General features: G+C 46.6%; 2 protein-coding genes across 10 annotated transcripts in view; both read left to right on the plus strand.

The window, feature by feature from the left end:
• LOC140739691 (uncharacterized) overlaps positions 1-27,468 on the plus strand; it is a 58,519-nt gene that overhangs the window by 5,296 nt on the left and 25,755 nt on the right. For 2 of the 3 annotated variants that reach the window (XM_073068076.1, XM_073068077.1), the window contains exons 2-5: positions 1,403-1,555; positions 2,371-2,476; positions 14,209-14,335; positions 23,632-26,733. In XM_073068076.1, the coding sequence (XP_072924177.1) occupies positions 1,403-1,555; positions 2,371-2,476; positions 14,209-14,335; positions 23,632-26,733 (3,488 nt within the window). Of the gene's footprint in view, positions 1-1,402; positions 1,556-2,370; positions 2,477-14,208; positions 14,336-23,631; positions 26,734-27,468 lie in introns of those variants that run through there. The other variant, XM_073068078.1, reaches the window with a different exon arrangement.
• Positions 1-27,468, plus strand: part of borcs8 (BLOC-1 related complex subunit 8) — a 148,484-nt gene that overhangs the window by 5,256 nt on the left and 115,760 nt on the right. The window lies entirely within an intron of this gene.

Raw genomic sequence — 27,468 nt, forward strand, 5'->3', positions numbered from 1 at the left:
ATGAAGAAGTAGAAGGGTGGGTTAGTAAGTTTGCTGATGATGCAAAGGTTAGGGGTGTTGTAGATGGTCTGGAGGGTTGTCAGAAGTTACAGTGGAACATCAATAAGATGCAGAGCTGGGCCGAGAAGTGGCAGATGTTCAACCCGGATAAGTGTGAAGTGGTTCATTTCAGTAGGTCAAATTTGAAGACAGAATATAAATTAATGGTAAGACTCTTGGCAGTGTGAGGATCTGAGAGATCTTGGGGTCCTAGGACACAAAGCTGCTGCACAGGTTGACAGTGTTATTAAGAAGTCGTATGGTGTGATGGCCTTCATCAACCATGGAATTGAGTTCAAGAGCCGTGAGGTAATGTTACAGCAATATTAGGCCTTAGTTAGACCCCACTTGGAGTACTGTGTTCAGTTCTGGTCACCTCACTGCAGGAAAGAGGTGGATACTATAGAGAGAGTACAGGGGAGATTTACAAGGATGTTGCCTGGATTGGGGAGCATGCCTTATGAGAATAGGTTGAGTGAACTTGGCCTTTTCTCCTTGGAGCGATGGAGGATGAGAGATGACCTGATAGAGGTGTATAAGATGATGAGAGGCATTGATCGTATGCATAGTCAGAGGCTTTTTCCCCCAAGGATGAAATGGTGAGATGGCTAATATGAGGGGGAATAGTTTTATGGCGCTTGGAAGTAGGTACAAGGGGGATGTCAGAGGCAAGTTTTTTCACACAGAGTGGTGGGTGTGTGGAATGCACTGCCAGCGACAGTGGTAGAGGCAGATACAATAGGCCATTTTTAAGAGACTCTTGGATAGGTACTTGGAGCTTAGAAAAACAGAGGGCTATACAGTAGGGCAAGTCTAGGCAGTTTCTAGAGTAGGTTACATGGTCGGCACAACATTGTGGACCGAAGGGTCTGTAATGTGCTGTAGATTTCTATATTTACTCTTTTCCAGAGATACTGCCTGGCCTGAGCTCCTCCAGCATTGTGTGTGTGTGTGTTGTTTTAATGTTTCTTGCCTTTATCTGTACTCTGAAAATCACTCTCCCTCCCCCAACTCCTAATGCCTCCACGACCCTTGTGTTCCCAATATCTACATAACATTTTGACAGATGATCGCTCCTGTTGGGTATGTGTCACCATGTTAGCAAGTGCTTGATTATTACAACATAAATACGATGGTCGAGGTGGTGGGTGCAGCTCGGAGGTGGAGGGATAGTATAAGCTGACAGGTGATTGCTGAGACCTGTCTCTACCATGTCTTCCATTATTGATGCAGTTAATTCTTTTTCGTTTTCCTTTGAACTACCTCGAAGTGCCTGTATCTGGATGGCACATAAACAATAGCTTCTCGGATTGCCTGACAATAAACCAATTACTGATGCCACAGTAATTTTCTAATCCCTCAGGTCCTTGGAGAAATGGCTGAAGGACGGTGCAGATCCCAGCCTGGTGCTGCCAGAGGGAATTGCAGCCATTCACCTGGCTGTAGGACAGGACACGGAAGGTGCAATACGCTGTTTAAAACTTCTCCTGCAGTACGGAGCTGATCCCAATGTCAGGTGAGGCACTCACTCGTGTGGCTGGTCCAGTCAGTAGGCTTTCTGCACTCTGATCGAACCCACCAACTGGTCCAGTCTCTACACTCTGTGATCAAACCCACCAACTGGTCCAGTCTCTGCACTCTGTGATCAAACCCACCAACTGGTCCAGTCTCTACACTCTGTGATCAAACCCACCAACTGGTCCAGTCTCTACACTCTGTATTCAAACCCACCAACTGGTCCAGTCTCTGCATTCTGTGATCAAACCCACCAACTGGTCCAGTCTCTGCATTCTGTGATCAAACCCACCAACTGGTCCAGTCTCTGCATTCTGTGATCAAACCCACCAACTGGTCCAGTCTCTGCATTCTGTGATCAAACCCACCAACTGGTCCAGTCTCTGCATTCTGTGATCAAACCCACCAACTGGTCCAGTCTCTGCATTCTGTGATCAAACCCACCATCTGGTCCAGTCTCTGCATCCTGTATTCAAAACCACTAACTAGGTTCAATTGGCAGACTTTCTGCATTTCAGAAGTCAAGATGGCAAGTTCTGGGGTTAAACAGACCCATCCCCACCAGTACTGTACCTAGGTGACATACAGTGATAGACCCATCCCCTGCAGTGCCATACCCCGGTGTTATACAGTGACAGGCCTGTCCCCTCTGATACCTTACCCCGGTGTTATACAGTGACAGACTAGTTCTTGCCAGTACCATACACCAGTGATAGTGATATGTTTATGTTACTGTGCGATAGTGGAACTGTGAGTTGTAATTGAGCTGTTCGCTGTTGAAATCTGGTGAAACTCTGGTGTGATTTGATCATGTAGATCATCTGAGGATCTCACTCCATTACACGTCGCTGCTTCCTGGGGATGTATCAAATGTGTGAAGCTGTTGCTGAGAAACGGGGCAGATCCGGGTCTGCTGGACCAGGTGAGGCTGTGAGATCCTGTTTTCCCGTGATGAGCTCTGTGGGGTAGGAGCAGTAATCGGGAGTACACAGTATAGAGGGACATGGTCGGAATCACGTGTTTGCTCAGGCAGATGTCCTTTACCTCAGCCGCTGTTGGACACTGGAGGGGGGAGGGAGTGGTTGAGTTCTGGGAAATGACCTGATTCCTGGGTCATTTTGCCTTACTGAGTGGTGAAAGCAGGTTCAGAATGGAAGCCGTGACAGAACCATTTTCAAAGGATCAGGAAGCTGTTTGATGTGATGGCACACTAGGGGATACCGGTGCATCAATCTTGAGAGGTCAGCCCAGAGTCCAGAGACTGAATGGCCATCACCCCACCTGTGAGAATTTGATTGACGTTGAGGTGGCCTGATGCAGGATGATAGGGGTGGTAATGACATTGATATAACTGGGTCAATGTGGACTGGATGGGCCAATGGGTCCGTTTCTGGCTTTATCCCCTCTGGACACCAGGACCTCTGGTTTCCACAGCCTGTTGGCATTGAAAGGCTCCATCCAGAACACTGGGAGCCAAATCCCCAGAACCCTTGTAAGCACTGGAGTGACATTGGCACTGGCCAAAGTCAGTGCGGGATGCCTTAAGTGTGCTCTGCACTCCACTCCGTGTGTGTGTGTAACTCTTCACTCGCTACAGGAGTCCACATGTAAACCCGTTCGCACACACTAACCCACTCTCTGTGTTCTGTTCATTTGGACTATGGAAGTATTCAGTAGGTATGTGCACTTCACCCATTAACGCACATGTGCACTGGAGGAAAAGGGAATTGTGGGATGAAAAGGTGGTAACCCTCGTGCATTCAACTGAGATATAGAAAGTAAAGTTGTTTAAACAAAAGAAAAACATGCCTTGTTTGGGCGTTAGTGGTAGCAGAGGATGGTATCCAATTGTAGGATCCTGCTGGCTCTTGACCAGCGAAAGCCTTATGAAAGCTGGAAAAATTAGATTGGAATGTGGACTAGTGTTACGGAACTGGAGAAGACAAAACAAACCTTGGGTATTGGTTGAAGAGTGAGAGAGGCTGCGTTGGAAATTTCACTGGAAGACTTGAACAAGGACGACGGTATGAATACCCTAACCCTAATACACTTGACTTTTTTTTTGAAGGAAGGATTGGATGTGGGAGGCATATTCAGAATTTGACAAAATTTATAGAGACAATTCTGAAAATATGGCTAATTATATTACTGATTTTGAACGAAAGTACTGTGGCATTTGTAAATACAAAATGGAACTTCCTGACGCTGTATTAGCTTTTAAGTTGTTGGATACTGCTTGTCTAGACAAAGTTCAGACAAGCAGCATTAACTGCATGCACAGAACTTGGATTTGCATCTATGAAATCAGCACTGAAGAGGATTTTTGGAGAAAATCTTCAAACAGAGAGTGGTGAGAGTGTGGAATGAGCTGCCAGATGAAGTGATAAATGTGGGCTCATTTTTAACATTTAAGGAAAACTTTGACAGGTACATGGATGAGAGGTGTATAGAGGGATATGGTCTAGGTGCAGGTCAGTGGGACCAGGCACAAAAATGGTTCGGCACAGCCAAAAGGGGCCAAAAGGCCTGTTTCTGTGCTGTAATGTTCTATGGTTATGGTTCTAAAAGGCCACTAAGACAAGTCAGAATTAGTCTGAGTCATGAAACTGCAAACTTCACTGAGCAGAAACAAGAGTACAGCAAGTGTAGATCCCAGAGTGACTGGACAAGGGTACCATTACCTGGCAAAAATCCCAAAACAAGTATGGTAGGAAATCAAAATTTACCACTGGGCAAGAAACTGTCCACACAGAACCGAACAAGTTAGGTGTAGATGTACAAGAGTGCTGTATCATACTGTTTGCAAAGGAATCACTAATGCAGATATCTGAGGCAGAGATTTTGATGATAGAATCTCTAAGATCTGTTGTTATTGATACAGCACGCAGTGTGTGAAAAATGCCTTGAAAGCTATGTAAGTGAACTAAACCAAAATGAAGTACAGAACCTGGTGAACATAGATACACCTAATAACAAACTTTCAGATTTGGAGATGGAAAGATTGTACATTCCACCAAAAGAGTGGAAATTCCTGCAAAAATAGGGCAGACAAAATGTTACATTGAAACGGAGGTGTTACCAATGAACATTCCATTACTCTTGAATAAATCTTTGCTAAAGAAAGCAGGAGCAGTACTGGACGTGGAGACTGACCAACCGTTTAACAACCGTTGTCTCTTGTGCTCACCAGCTCTGGGCATTACTGTGTGAACACTCTTGATAAAGACATCACTGAGAACCAATGTGAGAATGAAGTACTAACTGTCACACAAAACATGATCATAGATGAGAAATGCAAACCTCACAAGCAGTTTGGACATGCTTCAATGGAGGGAGTTCAGAAACTGCTCAGGAGCTCCGGAAACAAAGATGCTGATTATTTTTCCATTCTAAAGCAGATCATTGACAGCTGTGTGACACTCCAAAAGTTTGGAAAGCCCAAGCCTGTGGTTGGCCTGCCACTAGCAACTGAATACAATGAAACAGTAGCCATAGACCTACATGAATTGGAGCAAGGAATGTGGTATCTCCACATCATTGATGAGTTCACATGTTTCAGTGCTGGTAGCATTGTAAACACAGAGACCCTCAGAGAGAGTTAAAAGCTCCATCCATTTCTGGATAAGTGTGCAAGGCCCACCTTGGAAAGTATTCCATGATAATGGTGGTGAATTTAATAATGATGAATTCAGAGATATGGCAGATAACTTTAACATTGAAACAAAGATGACAGTGACATATAGTCCTTGGGGTAATGGACTTCTGGAGCGACACAATCAAATACTGAAATGATGCTGAAGGTAAAGAAAAGCAATGGCTGTGATTGGAACACAGCCCTGGACTGGGCCTTTCTGGTGAAGAATAACATGTGCAATGTACATGGCAATAGTCTTTATCAGCTTGTGTTTGGCCAGAACCCAAACCTTCCCTCTGTACTGGCTGGCAGGCCACCTGCTGTAGAGGGCAGTGGTTTGGGAAGCATACTTCAGCTCTGCATGCATCAAGGAAGGCTTTCACTGAAGCAGAGTATTTAGAGAGAATTCGAAGAGCACTGAGGATACAGGTAAATCCTACAGATGACAAATATGACACAGGAGACAAAGTGTATTACAAAAGAGCAGACTGTACAGAATGGAAAGATCCTGGAGTCATCATTGGTCAGGATGGAGTTGTGGTATTTCTGAGACATGGAGGTACATATGTGAGAGAGCATCATTCCAGACTGTAAAACACAAGCCATCAGAACTCCATGGAGAATGATACAAAGAATTAAAAACGCTAGCCTGATACGCTGTCATGTAACACAGACAGGGGTGAAGAGAGTGCAGCTAAGGACCCAACAAAGCTGTTCAACGGTGGCACAGAAAGTGCAGTTGGGGATCAACAGACTTGCCTGAACAGAAATTACCACAAGTGCAAAGACAACATGGAAGTTTCAGTCTTAAAATGGGATAAACTGTAAAGTTTGTAGACCAAGACACTGGTATCTTATACCAAGCTGAAGTCTTAGGAAGAGCAGGCAAAGGCACTGGGAGAAACAAAAGTTGTTACAACTTGTATTACCTAGAACCAGTCACGGCTGCCGGCACTGCGGGGTCAGTCGATGTCATGGGTAGACAGATTTCATTGATCAGGCTGGACCATCTGAGAAATGTCAAAATGTCCTGGTAACTAAAGAGGTGTCGTTTGAATCTGCAGAACAGGATGAAGTCAGAAGTTGGAGAAATTATGGTGTGTTTGAGGAAACCAGAGTCATTTGCCAAATGACAGTGTCTAAAGATGAACATGCACCCTGAAAGAGACCCAGACAAGAATTGTACCAAAAGCACACCTTGTGGCTAGAGGTTTTGAGGAACTGAACATAAAAGAACTCCAAAAAGACTCACCTACATGTGCACCAGAGTCTCCCCAACTATTTGTCAGTAGTATGTCAAAAGCATTGCATGGACATAAAATCTGCAGTCTTACAGGGAATGGAGCTGTAACATGACATTTACATTAAACCCCTGCCTGAAGCGAAGGAACACTGTGGAAACTCAAAAAGTGTGTGTATGGTCTAGCAGGTGCATCACTCTACTGGTATAAAAAGGTCAAGGAAATAATGTTGAAAACAGGTGGAAAGCTATCACAAGTGAATCCAGCTGTTTTTTACTAGCAGGATTCACAATATCATGATTGGAGTATTTGCTTGTCATGTAGATAACTGTATATGCTGAGGCTCACAAAACTTTGCCACAACAGTTATCCCCCAGCTAAAGTTAGCCTTTCAGGTTGGGCATGAGGAACGTGACAAATTCTGCAATGCAGTGTTACGTACCCGTGGGTATCTTGTACCTGTCACGTGACCGTGATGCAATTGAGGCTGTACTGGAGATGAGGTAATGGTCTTGTGATGGGGGAGTGACATCATTTTCCTGCCAGTGAGAGGTCATGTGATAGTTTTTTTTTCAACCAGGTATAAAAGGAGAACCCCACCCTGTGACATGGGCAGTCCGTGGTTGAATTTGGTAGTGACTCCATGCTGCTGCGTATTCCGATGATATGACGCAGTTTCACTTAAAAGTGGAGTTTTACTTTCTGCCTTAAGTCTCAAAGGTTATTGCCAGCAGTTTTGCCATAATACTGCCAGTCCAGTCATTGGAGAGTGAAGATTTGAAGTTCGGGAAGTTAAAGATTGAGGAAAGTTGATTTTGACAGTAAAGCAGGTTCGACCTTGTTTGATTTTCATTCGGAAGGAAGTCGTCAGCTATGCCCATGATAACCCCTGTTCTGCCAGAAGAATAGAGGGTTGGGTAAAGTTTCGCCAAAGAAAGGTCAGTGCCTTTAAGCGGTTTATTTCCTTCAATCGTAAATCCTCCGGGAAAAGCATACTGCAGCTGGGAACAGCAGCAACATGACGTGAAAGAGAATTTAAATTGTTTCAAGAAGTCTCTCCTAAGCGACTGGGAAAAACTTTGGACTTTCACATTACTACTTCTAAGAACTGTTTTTGCATTCTCCGCTTTAAGAACTGTTTTCGCATTCGGGCTTTAAGAACTGTGCAAGCGGCTGCATAGCAGCTGACTTCCGGTTAAGTTAGTCGTTTGTTTACTTTCGGGTATTTTTTAGAAGTGTTTAATAAATGTTTATTTGTTATTAAAAAACCTGCCTCAATTCTATATTCATTGTTGCTGATTTGTAACAGCAGCGTAGACATCCTGGCTGTTGACTGAACAGTATAACTGCACCAAGAAAGCTACATCAGGAATCCAGACAATCTGCACGGAATGCTCATGTGCCACAGATGGGATGCACCCCTCAGTGAAGCTGAAGTGGAACAGCTTCGGTCAAAGCTGGCCAGATTCTGTGGGTGGCAAGACAAGCAGACCTGACATCATGTTTGATGCCTGTAACTTGGCATCCAGCACAAAAAATGCCACCGTACAAACTTTACATGAGGCAAACAAGATAGTGTGCAGAAGTCAATCTGAAAAAGTAGCCTTGAAGTTTCAACAGCTTGGAAAAGATGGCTCACAGAGGCTCGTTGTCTCCAGTGATGCCTCACTTGGAAATCTCCCTGATGGGGGTACTCAGTGGGGACATTTTATTGTACTGATGGGAGAAGAGGGAAGAGTTTCACTTCTCTACTGGCAATCCAAGGATCTGAAGAGTTATACGGAGTACGCTGTCAGGAGAAACCCTTGCAGTGTCTGAAGGTATTGACATTGCTGATTTTCTAGCCACACTACTCTGAGCTTTTCCATGGTGACCCAAAGAACAACAGTCTACAAATTACTTGTGTCACGGACAACTACTCTGGTTGATGCAACAAATCCAGAGAGTCAGTTACAGAAAAGAGTCTTTGTCTAGAGATAAGCAGCATCAAAGAACTTTATTCGAGCATAGAACATTCATCACATATTATGGTCAATTACAAAGGGACAACCAGCTGAGTGTTTGTCAAAGAAGGGAGTGCCAGCTCTTGTGCTGTTAAAGGTACTGAGTGAAGCCACTTGGTACTTTAAGAATTGTATTAGCATGAAGGGTTAGAACTAATTCTCATAACCAGATGGACATAGGAATGGTCTTCAAATTTTTAATTTAATTTTTTTTTAATATCTACATAAAATAGATGGGAGCTTCTTGAGTTCTGTTCATTTGGACTATGGAAGTATTCTGTAGGCATGTGCACTTCCCGTTACACACATGCGCACTGGAGGAAAAGGGAATTGTGGGATGAAAAGGCGGTGACCCTCATGCATTGATCTGAGATGTGGAAAGTAAAGTTGTTTAAACAAAAGAAAAATATGTCTTTGATTGGACGTTAACATCTCCACTCCCCACGTGTGTGTACACGTGTTAGCCCGTTCTCCACTCCCAGTGTGTGTATGTATACATGTTAACCTACTCTCCACTCCTTACATGTGTGTATACATGTGTTAACCCGGTCTCCAATCTCCACGCCCACTTGTGTACACATGTTAACCCACTCACATCGTGCGTGTGTGTACACATGTTCATCCATTCCCCCACATGTGTGTACATGTGTCAACCCACTCTTTGACCCGAGGTCAATCTGGATACTGGAAGTTTGGAGAGGAGGGGTCTTCAATCAGATCCACCTCCCAAGGTTAAAAGCCAGGAGCAGTTCATGGCAGCGTAATAGAGCTTTGACCAGCGGCCAATCGCATTTGGGATGAATTAGTAATTGCAAATTAAGTGAAGGCAGAGGTAAGCTAAGTGGTGATCTTAAGTCTTTAGCTCTTCGGGGTTTCTCTTAGACAAAGAAAAGGAAGGAAAAACCTTTTTTTTTCCTTCTGTTCTTTATATCTGTTCAGGTAGGACAGTAGGGATGAAAGGCAGGATAGTGGAATGTTCCTCTTTTGGGATGTGGGAAGGCAGGGAGACCTCCAGTGTCCCTGACCACCACATCTGTGAGAAGTGCATCCAACTGCAGCTTCTGACAAACCGCATTAAGGAATTGGAGCTGGAACTGGATGAATTCTGGATCATTCAGGAGGCTGAAGGGGTGATCAATAGGACATACAGAGAGGTAGTTACACCCAAGGTGCAGGACACAGGAGACTGGGTGACAGTCAGGAAGGGAAAAGGGGTTAAGGAGCCAGTGCAGAGTACCTCCGTGGCCATCCTCTCAACAACAGGTATATCACTTTGGATACTGTCAGGGGGATGACCTAACAGAGAAACGTCACAGTGATCAGGTCTCTGACTGGGGCTCAGAAGGGAAGGTGGGGGGGAGAGAAGAGGCATGCTAAGGTGATAGGGGGAATTCATTACTTAAGGGAATGGACAAGAGGTTCTGCAGGCGAGAACAAGCTTCCCAAATGGTATGTTACCTCCTGCGTGCCAGGGTTCAGGATATCTCAGATAGTCCTCAGCATTCTTAAGTGTAGGGGGTGGTGAACAGACAGAAGACATGGTCCATGTAGGTACCCATGACATGAGAAGGACGAGTGACATTCTGCATAGGTGTTCGGTGAGTGAGGTGCTGAGTTAAAAGGCAGGAACTCCAGGGTTGTGATCTCAGAATTGCCATCTGTGCCATGTGCTAGTGAGGCTAGAACTAGGAAGATTATACAGTTTAATACATGGCTAAGGAGTTGGTGTAGGAGGGAGGACATAAGATTTTTGGATCATTGGGCTCTCTTCCAGAGAAGGTGGGACCTGTACAGAAAGGGAGGTTTGCACCTGAACTGGAGGGGTTCTAATATCCTAGCAGGAAGGTTTGTTAATGCTGCATGGTGAGATTTAAACTAGAGTTGCAGGGGGATGGGAACCAGAATGCCAGAACAGTTAGTGGAGAGGTTGTGGAGGCAGATGTTGGTAAGACCTCAGACATGGTGGAACAAAATCAAAAAGGGTGAATACAGGACTGAAGGTGTTGTATCTGAATGTGTGCAGTATACGGAATAAGGTAGATGAACTTGGAGCACAGTTGCAGATTGGCAGGCATGATGTTGTCGGCATCACTGAATCATGGCTGAAAGAATATCGTATCTGTGAGCTTAATGTCCAAGGATACGCATTGTGTCGAAAGGACAGGCAGGAAGGCAGAGGGGGTGGAGTTGCTCTGTTGGTTTAAAAAAATGACATCAAATCATTAGAAAGAGGTGACATAGGGTCAGAAGGCGTTGAATCATTGTGGAACAGCAAGGTTAAACAGACCCTGATGGGAGTTGTATAAGAACCCCCAAATTCTAGTATGGATGAGGCCTACAAATTACAATGGGAGGTAAAAAATGCATGCCAAAGGTTAATGTTACATTAGTCATGGGAGCCTGTAATATGCAAGTAGATTAGGAAAATCAGGTTGCTGCTGCTTTACAGGAGGGGGAATTTCTAGAGTGCCTATGAGATTGCTTTTTAGAGCAGCTCATGGTTGAGCCCACAGAAGGATCAGCTATTCCGGATTGAGTATTGTGTAATGAACCAGAATTGATTGGAGAGAATCCTTAGGGTCAAGTGATCATAATATGATCGAATTCACCCTGAAATTTGAGAAGGAGAAGCTAAAGTCAGATGTATCAGTATTACAGTGGAGTAAAGAGAATTACAGAGACATGAGAGAGGAGTTGGCCAGAACTGATTGGAAAAGAACACTGGCAGGGAAGATGGCAGAGCAGCAATGGCTGGAATTTCTGGAAGCAACTTGGAAGGCACAGGATACGTACATCCCAAAGAGGAAGAGGTATTCTAAAGAAAAGATGATACAACCATGACTAACAAGAGAAGCTAAAGCCAACATAAAGGGCATGTAATAGAGCAAAAATTAGTGGGAAATTGCAGGATTGGAAAACTTTTAAAAACCATCTGAAGGCAACTAACAAAGTCATTAAGAAGTTAAAGATGGAAATCGATGCTGGAGAGGTAGTCATGGGGGACAATGAAATAGTGGGTGAACTGAAAAAGTATTTAGCATCATTCTTCACTGCGGAGGACACAAGCAGCATGGTGGGAGTTCCAGGTGTTGGGGGCATTGAGTGTGTGAAGTTGCCATTACTAGGGAGAAGATTCTTGGGAAACTGAAATGTCTGAAGGTAGAAAAGTTACCTGGACCAGATGGTGTCCACCCCAGAGTTCTGAAAGAGGTGGCTGAAGAGTTCATGAAGATATCAGTAATGATCTTTCAAGAATCCCTAGATTCTGGAATGGTTCTGGAAGACTGGAAAATTGCAAATGGCCCTCCACCCTTCAAGAAGGGAGAGAGGCAGAAGAAAGGAAGCTATAGGCTAGTTAGACTAACCTTGTGGTTGGGAAGATGTTGGAGTCGATTGTTAAGGATGAGGTTTCAGGGTATTTGGAGGCACATGATAAAATAGGTGGTAGTCAGTATGATTTCCTCAAGGGAAAATCATGCCTGACAAATGAATTCTTCGAAGAAATAATCAGCAGGATATACAAAGGTGAATTGGTTGATATTGTTTACTTGGATTTTCAGAAGGCCTTTGACAAAGAGCCACATGAGGCTGCTTAACAAGCTATGAGCTCATGGTATTACAGGAAAGATTCTAGCATGGATAAAGCAGTAGTAGATTGGCAGGAGGCAAAGAGTGGGAATGAGGGGAGCCTTTTCTCGCTGGCTGCCAGTGACCAGTGGTGTTCCACAGGGGTCTGTGTTGGAACCGATTCTTTTTTCATTATATGTCAGTGATTCGGATGATGGAATTGATGGCTTTGTTGCAAGGTTTGCTGATGATATGAAGATAAGCTGGAGGGACAGGTAGTTTTGAGGAAATAGGCTACAGAAGGATTTAAACAGATTAAGAGAGTGGGCAAAGAATTTACAGATGGAATATAGTGTTGGGAAGTGTATGGTCATTAACTTTGATAGAAGAAATGAAAGGGTTGACTATTTTCTAAATGGAAAGAAAATACAAAAAACTGAGGTGCAAAGGGACTTGGGAGTCCTTGTGCAGGATTCCTTGAAGGTTAATTAGCAGCTTGGCTCTGGGGTGAGGAAGGCAAATGCAATGTTAGCATTCATTTCAAGAGGACTAGAATATAAAAGCAAGGACTTAATGTTGAGACTTTATAAAGCACTGGTGAAGCCTCACTTGGAGTATTGTGAGCAGGTTTGGGCCCCTTAGCTGAGAAAAGATGTGCTGAAACTGGAGAGAGTTCAAAGAAGCTTCACAAAAATTATTCCAGGATGGAACGGCTTGTCATATGAAAAGTGTTTGATGGTTCTGGGCCTGTATTGACTGGAATTCAGAAGAAAGAGGGGTGGGGTGACCTAATTGAAACCTAATGAATGGTGAAAGTCCTTGGTAGAATGGATGTGGAGACGATATTTCCTATGGAGATCGAGTCTAAGACCAGAGGACATAGCCTCAGAATAGAGGGGCGTCCTTTTAGAATGCAGATGAGAAGAAATTTCTTTTGCCAGAAAGTGGTGAATATGTGGAATTCTTTGCTACAGGCAGCTGTGGAGACCAAGTCTTTATGTATATTTAAGGCAGAGGTTGATAGATTCTTGATTGGTCAGGGCATGAAGGGATATGGGGAGAAGACAGAAGAATGGGGCTGAGGAAAATTGGATCAGCCATGAAATGGTGGAGCAGACTCGATGGGCCAAATGGCCAAATTCTGATCCTAGCAACACACCAAAATGTTGGAGGAACTCAGCAAGCCAGGCAGCATCTGTGGAAAAAAGCAGTCGACGTTTTGGGCCGAGACCCTTCAGCAGGATGGGAGAGAAAAAAGCTGAGGAGTAGATTTGAAAGGTGGGGGGAGGGGAGAGAGAAACACCAAGTGATGGGTGAAACTTGGAGGGGGAGAGATGAAGCAAAGAGCTGGGAAGTTGATTGTTGAAAGGCCATGGAAGAAAGAAAAGGGGGGAGGAGCACCAGAGGGAGGTGATGGGCAGACAAGGAAATAACATGAGAGAGGGGAAAGGGGTTGGGAAATGGTGAAGGGGGGAGGCATTACTGGAAGTCTGAGAAATTGATGGTTATGCCATCAGGTTGGAGGCTACTTAAACAGAATATAAGGTGTTGTTCCTCCAACCCAAGTGTGACCTCATCACGACAGTGGAGGAGACCATGGATAGACATATCGGAATGGGAAGTGGAATTAAAATGGGAGGCCACTGGGAGATCCTGCTTGTTCTGGTGGATGGAGTGTAGATGCTCGGCGAAGCGGTCTCCCAATCTATGTCTGGTCTCACCAATATACAGGAGGCCACACCAGGAGCATAGAATGCAGTATATGACCCCAAGAGACTCACAGGTGAAGTGTTGCCTCACCTGGAAGGACTGTTTAGGGCCCTGATTGGTAGTGAGGGAGAAGGTGTAGGAGCAGGTGTAGCTCTTGTTACGCTCCGTATTTTACCTATCGCTAGGTGTTTCTCTCTCACCTCCCACCACCTTTCAAGTCTACTCCTCAGCTTTTTTCTCCAGTCCTGCTGAAGGGTTTTGGCCTGAAACGTCAACTGTGCTTTTATCCACAGATGCTGCCTGACCTGCTGAGTTCCTCCAGCATTTTGTGTGCATTGCTCGGATTTCCAGCGTCTGCAGATTTTCTCTTCTTTGTACTTCTGATCCTATATCTTATGGTCTCCTCTCCCCACATGTGTGTATACACATGTAACCCGTTCTCCACTCCCCGTGTGTGTGTGTGTGTGTGACGTGTAACCTACTATTCACTTTCCCCCAGGATGGACAAAGTGCCGTTGACCTGGCCAGGGAGCAGGGGAATGTGAAATGCTGCCAGATTCTACAGCAGTACCAGGACTACAGTCTGCTAGAGGACACTGAGGAAGACGTACCAGCCTTTCGCTACGGTCAGAGCTCGCCTCGCAGCTTTGGTGGTTGTGTGCTGCCATACTGCTGGGTTCTGTGGGGCCCTACTCTAATTCATTACCTGGGGAAGGGGTGATGGAGTGTGGGTCAGTGTCAGTGTCTGAGGAAGTGGCTTGGAATCATACAGCCCATGTTCTTACAGTGCTCACATCATCCAATATCATTTTCCTCTGCTATTTCCCTGTAGACATATCCGAAGGAGATTGATATGCTTAATTGGTCACGAGTACATTGAAAGATACTCTAAGGTGCATCATTTTTGTGTCAAATAAAAATCAGTGAGGATTGCATTGGGCAGCCCACAATGTCGTCACGTGTCTGGTGCCAACATAGCTTGTCCGCAGCCCACTGAAACTAACCTGTTCATCTTTAAAATGTGGGAAGAAACTGCACACCCGGAGCAGACCTGAGTTAGATGGAAAACGTACAAACTCACTGAAGACAGTCGCGGAATTGCACCCTGATCACTCAGCTGGATTTGTAATAGCAATACGCCAACCACAACAGTAGCACGCTGCTCCTTTAACCCCTCTGCTTTCCCCACCTCTGACATCTCCCACTCCCTCTGGAATGGCCCTCCTGCTGCAGTTCAGGCTCAGGGTATCAGTGGCTTCCTTGCATTGATTGTGTCCCTGATTCCTCCTGTGGAAACATCTGCATCAGCCTGTCAAATTCTTTCCCTGTGTTGAAGACCTCAGTCTGATCACCAACCTCTCTGAAGCCCTCCCCGTACGATGGAACCTGCCTTAGTTCTACTCTGTCCAATGTTGCCCTTCTTCAATGTCCCTGTGTCCTTGCTGATCAAATCTTCCTGCACACAATGTGGCCAAGGTCCAAGACCAGGTCAGAAAAATCGAGCAGGTACTGGAATGCTGAAATAACAGAAAATTCTGGAAAAATGCCACAGGTCGTGAAGCATCTGAAGAGGGAGAAACCTGTTCAAGTAATGGGTTAATGACCATTGGATTGAAGATCTACCATTTTTTCCGAAGGGACTTTGACAGGATGCAAAGCTGGGCTGAGAAGTGGCAAATGGACTTCAATCCTGGAAAGTCCGAAATGATTCACTTTGGAAGGTCGAACGCGAAGCCTGGATTAGAGAACATGTTTCAGAAGGATAGGTTGAGTGAGCTAGTACTTTTCTCTTTGGTGTGAAGGAGGATGAGAGGCAACTTGATAGAGGTATACAAGATGATAAGAGGCATAGATAGAGTGGAGAGCCAGAGACATTTTCGTCAGGTGGAAATGGCTAATATGAGGGGGCATAATTTTAAGATGATTTTTTTACACAGTGTGTGGAATGCCCTGCCAGGGGTGGAGCTTGAGGCGGGTACATTAGGGACGTTTGAGGGAGTCTTAGGCCCATGGATGATGGAAAAATGGGGGGACAGGTGAGATTAATCTTAGAGTAGATTTAAAGGTCAGCACAGCATCATGGGCTGAAGAGCCTGCACTGTGCTGTGCTATTTCTAGGCTCACAACCTGAAACTGTTTTTCTCTCTCTACGGATGCTGACCTACCTCTTGAATATTATCAACAGTTCCTGCTCGACCTCCAATATAACATCAGTATTGTGAAGGGAATGGCACCCATATTCTGGTTGTCTTCTACTCTGTGGTGAGGAACTGTCCCTACCTCTGCCTGACACCTCCCCCACTCTGAGGAACTGTCCCTACCTCTGCCTGACACCTCCCCCACTCTGAGGAACTGTCCCTACCTCTGTCTGACACCTCCCCCACTCTGAGGAACTGTCCCTACCTCTGCCTGACACCTCCCCCACTCTGAGGAACTGTCCCTACCTCTGCCTGACACCTCCCCCACTCTGAGGAACTGTCCCTACCTCTGCCTGACACCTCCCCCACTCTGAGGAACTGTCCCTACCTCTGCCTGACACCTCCCCCACTCTGAGGAACTGTCCCTACCTCTGCCTGACACCTCCCCCACTCTGAGGAACTGTCCCTACCTCTGCCTGCCACCTCCCCCACTCTGAGGAACTGTCCCTACCTCTGTCTGATGTCTTCCTCCACTTTGTGTGTGGACGTGGGAGCAAATTTGCTGAAGTTACTACTAAGGCTGTGAAAAGTTGACGATGGGCTACTGCACTGGCCCCAGGTCACCCTTCAGATTTCACTAAATCTGTTGATCTTTGAGTCGGTGGGAGAACAGACAACCACTAGAACGGCTGGATAATTGCCATTTATATTAAAAATTTTAACTTGCTGTGTTGGATGGGGGAAGGAATGTTTACTGGGTGTTCAAGTGACACACTCTTCCCCACACTAACCTGGCAGAGAGTGTTGGCCACTAAATCAAATTGGTTTTGTCAGTGAAGACTTGATTCCAGGATCAGGGTCCTGGTGCTTTTGGTGTTTATTAGACCTTAAGACACAGGACTAGAATTAGGCCATTTGGCCCATTGAGTCTGCTTTGCCATTTCATCATGGCTAATCCATTTCCCTCTCAACCCCATTCTCTTGCCTTCTCCCTGTAACCTTTCTCACCCTAATGAATCAAAACCTCTGCTTTAAATACACCCATTGACCTGGTCTTCGCAGCCAGCTGTGACAATGAATTCCACAGATCACCACTCTCTGGCGAAAGAAATTCCTCTTCATCTCCATTCTGAATAGATGCTCCTCTATTCTGAGGCTGTGCTGTCTGATCTTAGATTTCCCCACCATAGGAAGCATCCTCTCCACATCAGCCTTCAATCGGTTTCAAAGAGATTCCACACCCCCCCCACCACCATCTGAATTCCAATGAGAACAGGTCTAGGGCCATCTATATGATAACTCTCCCATTCCCCGAATCATTCTCGTGAACCTCCTGAATGCGCTCCAATGTCAATACATCCTTTCTTAAATAAGACACCCAAAGCAGCTCACAATACTCCAAGTGAGGCCTCGCCAGTGCCTTAAATCCTCTTTCAGTACTAGGATCTTGCGTGTAATACCATGGGCTCTTATCTTGCTAAACAGCCTTTTGTGGCACCTTATCAAATTACTTTTGAAAAACCAAGTACACATCATCAACCTATTCTCTTTTGTCTATCCTGCTTGTTATTTTTTTCAAAGAAGTCCAACAGATTTCCCCGGCAAGATTTCCCCTTAAAGAAACCGTGCTGACTGGTCTATTTTATCATGTGCCTCCAAGAATACTGTGACCTCATCTTTAACAATAGATTCCCTAACCACTGTGGCCAGGCTAACTGGCTTGTAATATCCTTTCTTCTGCCTCGTTGCCTTCTTGAAGAATAGAGTGACATTTACAATTTTCTAGTGCTCCGGAACATGACAACATCTAGTAATTCCTGAAAGACCATTACCAATGCCTCCACAATCTCCCCAGCCACCTCGTTTAGAACACTGGGGTGTAGTCCATCTGATCCAGACGACTTGTCTACCTTCAGATCTTTCAGTTTCCTAAGCACCTTCTCCCTAGTAATAGCAATTGAACTCACTTCTGCCCCATGACGCTCTCAAACTTCTGGCATATTGCTATTGTCTTCCACAGTGAAGACGGGTGCAAGGTACTCATTTAGTTTATTCCAATTTCCTTTTCCCCACTACTCCCTCTCCAGCATTATTTTCCACTGGTTTAATATCTACTCTTGCCTCTCTTTCACGCCTTATATATCTTGAAAAAAAATTTGTGTCGCTCTTGATAGTTCTGGTGAGCTTACCTCCGTATCTCATCTTTTCCCTTCTTTTGACTTTGTAGGGCCCTCCCTACCATTCAGAGCCCCAAACAGTCCTTCCAGGTGAGGCAACACTTCTCCTGTGAGTCTTTTGGGGTCATATACTGTGTTCCGAGCTCCCGGTGTGGCCTCCTGTACATCGGTGAGACACAACATAGATTGGGAGACTGCTTCATTGATCGTCTACACTCCGTCCGCCAGAAGAAGCAGGATCTCCCAGTGGCCACCCATTTTAATTCCACTTCCCATTCCCATTCTGATATTTGTGTCTTTGGCCTCCTCCACTGTCGTGATGAGGCCACACTCAGGTTGGAGGAACAACACCTTATATTCCATTTGGGTAGCATTCAACCTGATGGCATGAGCATTGATTTCTTAAACTTCTGGTAATACCCCCCCCCCCAAACCCCCTCTCCTTCACCATTTCCCATCCCCTTTCCCCTCTCTGACCTCATCTCCTTGCCCACCCATCGCCTTCCTCTGGTGCTCTTGCCCACTTTTCTTTCTTCCGTGGCCTTCTGTCTCTTACCAATCAACTTCCCAGCTTTTTGCTTCATCCCTCCCCCTCCAAGTTTCACCCGTCGCCTGGTGTTTCTCACTCCCCTCCCCCCATTTTTCAGATCTACTCCAGTGGCATGCAAAAGTTTGGGCACCCCTGATCAAAATTTCTGTTACTATGAATAGTTAAGTGAGTAAAAGATTACCTGATTTCCAAAAGGCATAAAGTTAAAGATGACACATTTCTTTAACATTTTAAGCAAGATTACTTTTTTATTTCTATCTTTTACAGTTTCAAAATAACAAAAAAGGAAAAAGGCCCGAAGCAAAAGTTTGGGCACCCTGCATGGTCAGTACTTAGTAACACCCCCTTTGGCAAGTATCGCAGCATGTAAATGCTTTCTGTAGCCAGCTAAGAGTCTTTCAACTCTTGTTTGGAGGATTTTCGCCCATTCTTCCTTGCAAAAGACTTCTAGTTCTGTGAGACTCTTGGGCCGTCTTGCTTGCACTGCTCTTTTGAGGTCTATCCACAGATTTTCGATGATGTTTAGGTCAGGGGACTGTGAGGACCATGGCAAAACCTTCAGCTTGCGCCTCTTGAGGTGGTCCATTGTGGATTCTGAGGTGTGTTTAGGATCATTATTCTGTTGTAGAAGCCATCCTCTTTTCATCCTCAGCTTTTTTTTACAGACGGTGTGATGTTTGCTTCCAGAATTTGAGGGTATTTAATTGAATTCATTCTTCCCTCTACCAGTGAAATGTTCCCCGTGCCACTGGCTGCAACACAAGCCCAAAACACGATCGATCCACCCCCGTGCTTAACAGTTGGAGAGGTGTTCTTTTCATGAAATTTTGCACCCTTTTTTCTCCAAACATACCTTTGCTCATTGCGGCCAAGAAGTTCTATTTTAACTTCATCAATCCACAGGACTTGTTTCAAAATGCATCAGGCTTGTTTAGATGTTCCTTTGCAAACTTCTGATGCTGAATTTTATGGTGAGGATGCAGGAAAGGTTTTCTTCTGATGACTCTTCCATGAAGGTCATATTTGTGCAGGTGTCGCTGCACAGTAGAACAGTGCACCACCACTCCAGAGTCTGCTAAATCTTCCTGAAGGTCTTTTGCAGTCAAATGAGGGTTTTGATTTGCCTTTCTGGCAATCCTACGAGCAGTTCTCTCAGAGTCTTCTTGGTCTTCCAGACCTCAACTTGACCTCCACCATTCCTATTAACTGCCATTTCTTAATTACATTACAAACTGAGGAAACAGCTACCTGAAAACACTTCGCTATCTTCTTATAGCCTTCTCCTGCTTTGTGGGCATCGTTTATTTTAATTTTCAGAGTGCTAGGCAGCTGATTGTTGGGACAAGGTTTGAGGAGTCAGGGTATTTATAAAGCTTTGAAATTTGCCTCAACTGGCCTTTCCTAATGATGACTGTGAACAAGCCATAGCCCTAACAAGCTAATTAAGGTCTGAGATCTTGGTAAAAGTTATCTGAGAGCTCAAATCTCTTGGGGTGCCCAAACTTTTGCATGGTGCTCCTTTCTTTTTTTTCACTCTAAAGTTGTACAAAGTAATACACTAATCTTGCTTAAAATGTTGAAAAAGATGCTTCATCTTTAACTTTATGACTTTTGGAGATCAGTTCATCTTTTACTCGCTTAGCTATTCACAGTAACAGAAATTTTGACGAGGGGTGCCCAAACTTTTGCATGCCACTGTACTCAGCTTTTTTTTCTCCAGTCCTGCCGAAGGGTTTCGGCCTGAAACGTCGACTGTACTTTTTTTCATAGATGCTGCCTGGCCTGCTGCGTTCCTCCAACTTTATGTGTGTGTTGCACAGATTTCCAGCACCTACAAATTTTCTGTTGTTTATGGCTTTTTTAGTTACCTTCTGTTGGTTATTAAAAGATTCCCAGTCCTCTAACTTCCCACTAATTTTTGCTCTATTATATGCGCTCCCTTTTGCTTTTATGTTGACTTTGACTTCCTTGTCAGCCACGGTTGCATCATTCTGCCTTTAGAATACTACTTCTTTGGGATGTATCTATCCTGCACCCTCCAAATTGCTCCCAGAAACTCCAGCCATTGCTACTGTACCGTCATCCCTGACAGTCAATTTTGCCCAGCTCCTTTCTCACCATCTGATTTCCACATCATACCTGCCAGTCTCTCGCTGTCTTACCAAGATCATCTACCTTATTGCATATACTGCAAGCTTTCATATATAACAACTTCAGTCCTGTATTTGTTACCCCTTCGGATTTTACCCCATGTTACACTGCAACTCATTCCACTGACTGCGGTCTTGCCCTATTGTCTGCCTGACCTTCCTGACAGTCTCACTACACACTGTACCTGGTTGTATACCGACTACCCCATCCTCAACCCTATCACTTTGGTTTCCATGCCGCTGCCAATTTAGTTTAAACCCTCACCAACAGCTCTAGCAAACCCGCCTGAAAGAATATTGGTCCCCCTTAGGTTCAAGTGTAATCCGTCCCTTGTGTACAGGTCATACCTTCTCCAGAAGACATCCCAGTGATCCAGAAATCTAAAGCCCTACCCCCTGCACCAGTTCTGCAGCCATACATTCATCTGCCAATTCATCCTATTCTTACCCTCAGTAGTGTGTGGCACAGGCAGCAATCCAAAGATTACTACCATTGAGGTCCTACTTTTTAAATTCTCTCTCATCAGGACCTCCTCCCTATTCCTACCTATGTCATTGGTTCCAGTATGAACCAAGACTTCCAGCAGATCACTCTCCCCCTTTAAAATGCCATGGACCCAATCTGAGACAGCCCTGACCCTGCTACCTAGGGGGTAACATACCATCTGGGTGTCTCTTTCACATCCACAGAATCTGATGTCTATTCCTCTGAAGAATCCCCTGTCACTACTGTAGTTCTCTTCTCTTTCGCTCCCTTCTTAACCACAGCACCGGACTCAAGTGCCAGAGCCCCAGTCTCTGCTATTATCGAAGGGAATGGCCACAGGTACTCTGCACTGGCAGCCCATTTCCTTTCTCGCTCCTGACAGTCACCCAGTTCCTTCCTCTTGCAATACAGGGGTGACTGCCTCTCTGTAGCTCCTATATATCACCTCATTTTCCTGTTTGAGCCAAAGGTCACCGAGCTTAACACACGTTCCTTAGCACAAGTTCTCTGCAGAGTTGCAGCTTGGTGCACCTGGTGCAAATGTGGTTTTCTGGGAGGCTGGAGGTCTCCCAGAGTTCCCACATATCACACAAAGAACACAACCCAGCCCCTGGAGCCATCCCCACTGCTCTAACAGACAAAGAATGAAGAAGAAACTTTCCTCACCCAAGCCTGCTGAACCAAAGCCTCCCCACCCTAACACTGGTCTACTCACACAATGGCCGCTCCACTGTGCCCCTAATTTATTTTTATTTACCCTTGCTGATGAATCACAATTTGATTAGACCATCAGAAAAAGCTGAATGCCCACAAACAACACACACAAAATGCTGGTGGAACACAGCAGGTCAGGCAGCATCTATAGGGAGAAGCACTGTCGACGTTTCGGGCCGAGACCCTTCGTCAGGACTAACTGAAAGGAAAGATAGTAAGAGATTTGAAAGTAGTGGGGGGAGGGGAAAATGCGAAATGATAGGAGAAGACCGGAGGTGGGATGAAGCTAAGAGCTGGAAAGGTGATTGGCGAAAGTGATACAGAGCTGGAGAAGGGAAAGGATCATGGGACGGGAGGCCTCGGGAGAAAGAAAGGGGGGGGAGCACCAGAGGGAGATGGAGAACAGGCAAACAACTAAATATGTCAGGGATGGGGTAAGAAGGGGAGGAGGGGCATTTACGGAAGTTAGAGAAGTCAATGTTCATGCCATCAGGTTGGAGGCTACCCAGCCAGTATATAAGGTGTTGTTCCTCCAACCTGAGTTTGGATTCATTTTGACAATAGAGGCGGCCATGGATAGACATATCAGAATGGGAATGGGACGTGGAATTAAAATGTGTGGCCACTGGGAGATCCTGCTTTCTGTGGCGGAGTGAACGTAGGTGTTCAGTGAAACGGTCTCCCAGTCTGCGTTGGGTCTCACCAATATATAAAAGGCCACACTGGGAGCACCGGACGCAGTATACCACACCAGCCGACTCACAGGTGAAGTGTCGCCTCACCTGGAAGGACTGTCTGGGGCCATGAATGATGGTGAGGGAGGAAGTGTAAGGGCAGGTGTAGCACTTGTTCTGCTTACAAGGATAAGTGCCAGGAGGGAGATCAGTGGAAAGGAATGAGGGGGACGAGTGGACAAGGGAGTCGCGTAGGGAGCGATCTCTGTGGAAAGCAGAAAGAGGGGGGGGAGGGAAAGATGTGCTTGGTAGTGGGATCCCGTTGGAGGTGGCGGATCCTTTCCCTTCTCCAGCTCTGTATCACTTTCGCCAATCACCTTTCCAGCTCTTAGCTTCATCCCACCCCCTCAGGTCTTCTCCTATCATTTCGCATTTCCCCCTCCCCCCCCCCCCCCCACTACTTTAAAATCTCTTACTATCTTTCCTTACAGTTAGTCCTGACGAAGGGTTTCGGCCCGATATGTTGACGGTGCTTCTCCCTATAGATGCTGCCTGGCCTGCTGTGTTCCACCAGCATTTTGTGTGTGTTGTTTGAATTTCCAGCATCTGCAGATTTCCTCGTGTATGCCCACAAACACTCTCTTTTAAATCTCTCATCTCAGCCTGTGTGTAACCTTCTCTCTCAGTTGGACTGCTATGGAGGGTTTTAAGCAGCCAACCTTTCAGGCCGAGACCCTTCATCAGGAGTTGGGCTTCCGGGGACTCTCCATGCTCAGATTGTTCACAGTCTGGGTTCAGATCTGGTAGAAGGACATCCTACAGGGAGGATGTCCAACATTCACAAAAGAAAGATGTGGTAGAACATGGGATGGGAACATGGTGCTACAGCATTTTGCTCTCTGCCTAGGATGGGAAGGGTCACAGAATCCTCAACAGTCCGATTCCCTGCTGATTGCCTTCACATGTGGGATGGGAATGGTGCTGAGCATATCTCTGAGGGGGTTACTAACTTTGTTTCATTGGTCATTGCAGTGGGTTTTCGAAGAGTGAGCAGTGCTCTTTATTCCTCCACCAATCTGGCCGAGCCTGGTTATGCTGACTCCTACAAGCCCTCCGTACTACCTGGAGAACCTGAGGAATTTGATGCAGTCAGCAGAACGTGGAAAACCTTGTCTGAGGGTCAGTGGGAGTTTGTGTCCTCTGCCGGTGCACTAAGCCATTCTCTGATGAACGGCTCCGGTGATCCTTTGGGAGAAGTCACATCGGTTTGGTCTCAAGCCTGCGGACAATCAACATCTACAAAGCCACCCAGTTTGCGTGGCACAAGTGGTATTCCAGAAGACCGAGGTGAAGGGAAAGTTGGTGAAGACGCAGAACATGCCAGCTGTGCGTTGTTGAGTACCTGCCTGTCTAGTTTTGGGAAGTTTGAAGAGCAGGCTTTGAAAGGATTGGTTTCTGGGGCTGACCCTCTGACAGACCGTTCACCATCAGACCAAGATTTCAGTCTCCAAGATGCTCAGGGCTTTGTTCCCGAAGCTGTCAGACCACTCTTGGACACTTCAGATGATGACAGCTTTCTGCCTCCATCTGCCCCAGGAACTCCTCTCCCTGGGACCCACAGATTAGCTACCTCCATCTGTCCTCACCCTGTCACAGCAGAACATTCGTGTGCTCTACAAACCTTGGCCGTTTCACTTGAAGGAAAAGAAGTTTACCAGGGTGGTGGCCCCATTGGTGACACTGAGTGGCTCTCTGAGCTGGACTGTACCTGTCCTCTGACAACGAAATCCCAACCCTACGTATCTCCTTCCGATGGATTGAATGTGGATTCTGAGCTTCTGGTGAGACTGCCCAAGGGTAAAGGCATTGATGTGACCTCCTCAGACCATATCTATGAATTTACCCATTCAAATGTGACCTTCTTAACGGATTTGGACAAAACCACTGCAGTTATTGAAGGTCAGGTCTCAGACTGTGATGGCTCTCTGCACAGTGAGTGTGTCCATTCTGAAGGTAACGTTTCTACATCTGGAGACAGCCCCTATTGTAGCTGTGTCAGTGATTCTGAAGTCTTTGCCAGTTCAGTGGGAAACTTCAGCAATGTGTATCAACCACAACCAGACAGGGAGGATCCGGTAATCCTAGCAGACCAGGGCTGTCTATCCACACCACCAGTTCCTTCAGCCAGTTACGGGGGTTCTTCTCCTTCAAGGTGTCGAAGCGGAATTATCCTACAGCAGTCCGAATCCAGGCCGAGATGCAATGTCTCCCAGTGTTGTCCAGACTCCAGGCAGACACCCCAGTTCAATGGTGTCCGGCTATTTGACAAAAATCCGGCTGCCACCCCTTTGTCAGGGGGTACTGTACGGTCCACGTATTGTCCAGGTTCCCAAACTCCGTATACGACTGGCCAGCAGAACAGCTCACTGGCCAACCCAGGAGCCGGAGGGTGTGTGAAGGGGGGAGTTGCCCGCACCAGTGGCTGTTGGGGCCAGAAGGAGAAGGTGAGGATGGAGAAAGAACAAGTGGTGCCTGGTGACGGAAGTGGATCTCACCCCCTGATAACCCCGGCTGAGAGCACCGAGGGGCAGAGCGAGCCGGAAAATCGGCCAGCCAGAGAGCCCATTCCCACTGGAAGTCAGGTGGAAGTCGAGGGTGTCCTGGATTCCAGCATGAATTGTTCACTTCCTGACCAAGCAGAGCAGCAAGGCCCTGGGGGAGTATTCAGCCAGGGGGAAGAGAAAAACACACAAGCAAACTTGGACCAGAAACATCTGCTGGTGGAAGACAGAGCTGTCTTGCAAATGAGATCCATGAACAACAGGCCTTCTGAGGGAGGACCGCCATCACTTGAGCAAAGCCTGTCACCTTTTGTTACCATACGCACCAGGAAACGATTGGCCAACCCAGCACCTCAGATCTGTGACTCTTCACTCTTCGACCAGAGCATTCCCATAGTGACCAGAACCAGGAGAGTACGAAGGCAGCAGGAGAATCCGGGGCCTCGTTCCAGCTGGTTCTGTCCCTATGGGAATGTGTCTCATGATGGTGAGGGTGAGGATCACTCACTCTCCCCCACTCACTTTCCAGCTGAAGAAGATGCAGACTTTGACACTGTCCCCTTTGTCCTGTGTGACAGTGACAAGGCGGCCAGTGGCCAGGTATGGGGGTCAGCTGCTGCCCACACAGTCCCCTTTTCCATAGAAAGAGAGGCTGGAGTCTTCCCTTTGTCCTGTGATGAACATGGCAACAGTTTGAGTCTGCGGAGGAGAGGTCTGGCCAGCAGTGGGGAGGAGCAACAGACCCCAGCCTTTCCCCCTCGGGAGAGCCCTGCCGAACCAGAGAAGAACCAAGTGGACCCACTGGCCAGCGGGCAGGTGGGGACAACATTGCGACTGAATGATGCCATGGAGGACGAGCGCTGTGACCCGGCACTGAAAGCCATCACCCTGTGCTCCCCCGCGGATGCTGTGAAGGTGGTGGACAGCTCCAGCACGAGTGGACTGACAGAGTTCCCTGGCATTCCCAAACACCGATCTATGGTGTGTCCACATCTGGTGCTACTCAGCGGAGGGCCCGATGCTCAGGGCTGGGACTGTGGTGTGCTTGCGTGTGCCAGGCTGAAAAACAGTAATTCAGAGTCAGAGGATCAGAGAGAAATCTCTAACCATTCCCCAGAACCGGTGGCAAGCCAGCTGTCTCACACAGAGTGTGAGGGACCCTTGCATGACCACCCAGTCCTGCTGTCGCCCGGTGGACGTCCAGTCAGCTGTGGAGTTGGTGAGGCGGTGGAGTATCTATACACTGACGCCAAGGGTAGCCCCGCCCTGATTGAGTGTTGCTTCCCCTCCAGGGATAACACCTGCCAAAACACAACCACCTCCAGCACTGAGGACACCATCCTCTACGATTGGAAGGCCTATCGAAGGGCTGAGGGAGGTACTGAGGAGAAGGAGAATATCCCGCAGAGTGATGAGAGGCTGCCTCCTCACCTCCAGCTTCTGTCCAACAGGCAGATCCTGAGGCAGCTGCGGGAGTGTGGGGAGGACCCTGGACCGGTGACCAACCTGACCCGGGGTGTTTACCTGCTCCGTCTGCATCAGGTACAGAAGGAGCCCCGTCCCCGGGCAGCAGGTGAGTGTGGCAGTAAGCCATGGCTTTTACGCACCAGGGTTCATGACATCTGGTCCCATGCGCTCTTGGGGTAGACACACAGGCAGTATTGCCGATATTGGAAATCCAGAGCAAAGTGCTGGATGAACTCAACAGGTCAAATAACATCTATGGAGAGGAATAAACAGGCAATGTTTCTTGCTGAGCTGCATCTTCAGGGTTGAAAAGGAAGGAGGAGGAGTTCAAGCTGACATGTATTAGTGAGACCGGGTGAGGGGAATACAAGCTGGCATGTATTAGTGAGACCGAGTGAGGGGAATACAAGCTGACATGTATTAGACCGAGTGAGTGGAGTACAAGCTGACATGTATTAGACCGAGTGAGGGGAGTACAAGCTGACATGTATTAGTGAGACCGGGTGAGGGGAGTACAAGCTGGCATGTATTAGACCGAGTGAGGGGAGTACAAGCTGGCATGTATTAGACCGGGTGAGGGGAATACAAGTTGGCATGTATTAGACCGGGTGAGGGGAGTACAAGCTGACATGTATTAGACCGGGTGAGGGGAATACAAGCTGGCATGTATTAGTGAGACCGAGTGAGGGGAGTACAAGCTGGCATGTATTAGACCGGGTGAGGGGAGTACAAGCTGACATGTATTAGACCGGGTGAGGGGAATACAAACTGGCATGTATTAGTGAGACCGGGTGAGGGGAGTACAAGCTGGCATGTATTAGACCGGGTGAGGGGAGTACAA

The sequence above is a fragment of the Hemitrygon akajei genome, chromosome 16, assembly GCF_048418815.1.
Source record: "Hemitrygon akajei chromosome 16, sHemAka1.3, whole genome shotgun sequence".
In the NCBI taxonomy this organism is placed as follows: domain Eukaryota; kingdom Metazoa; phylum Chordata; class Chondrichthyes; order Myliobatiformes; family Dasyatidae; genus Hemitrygon; species Hemitrygon akajei.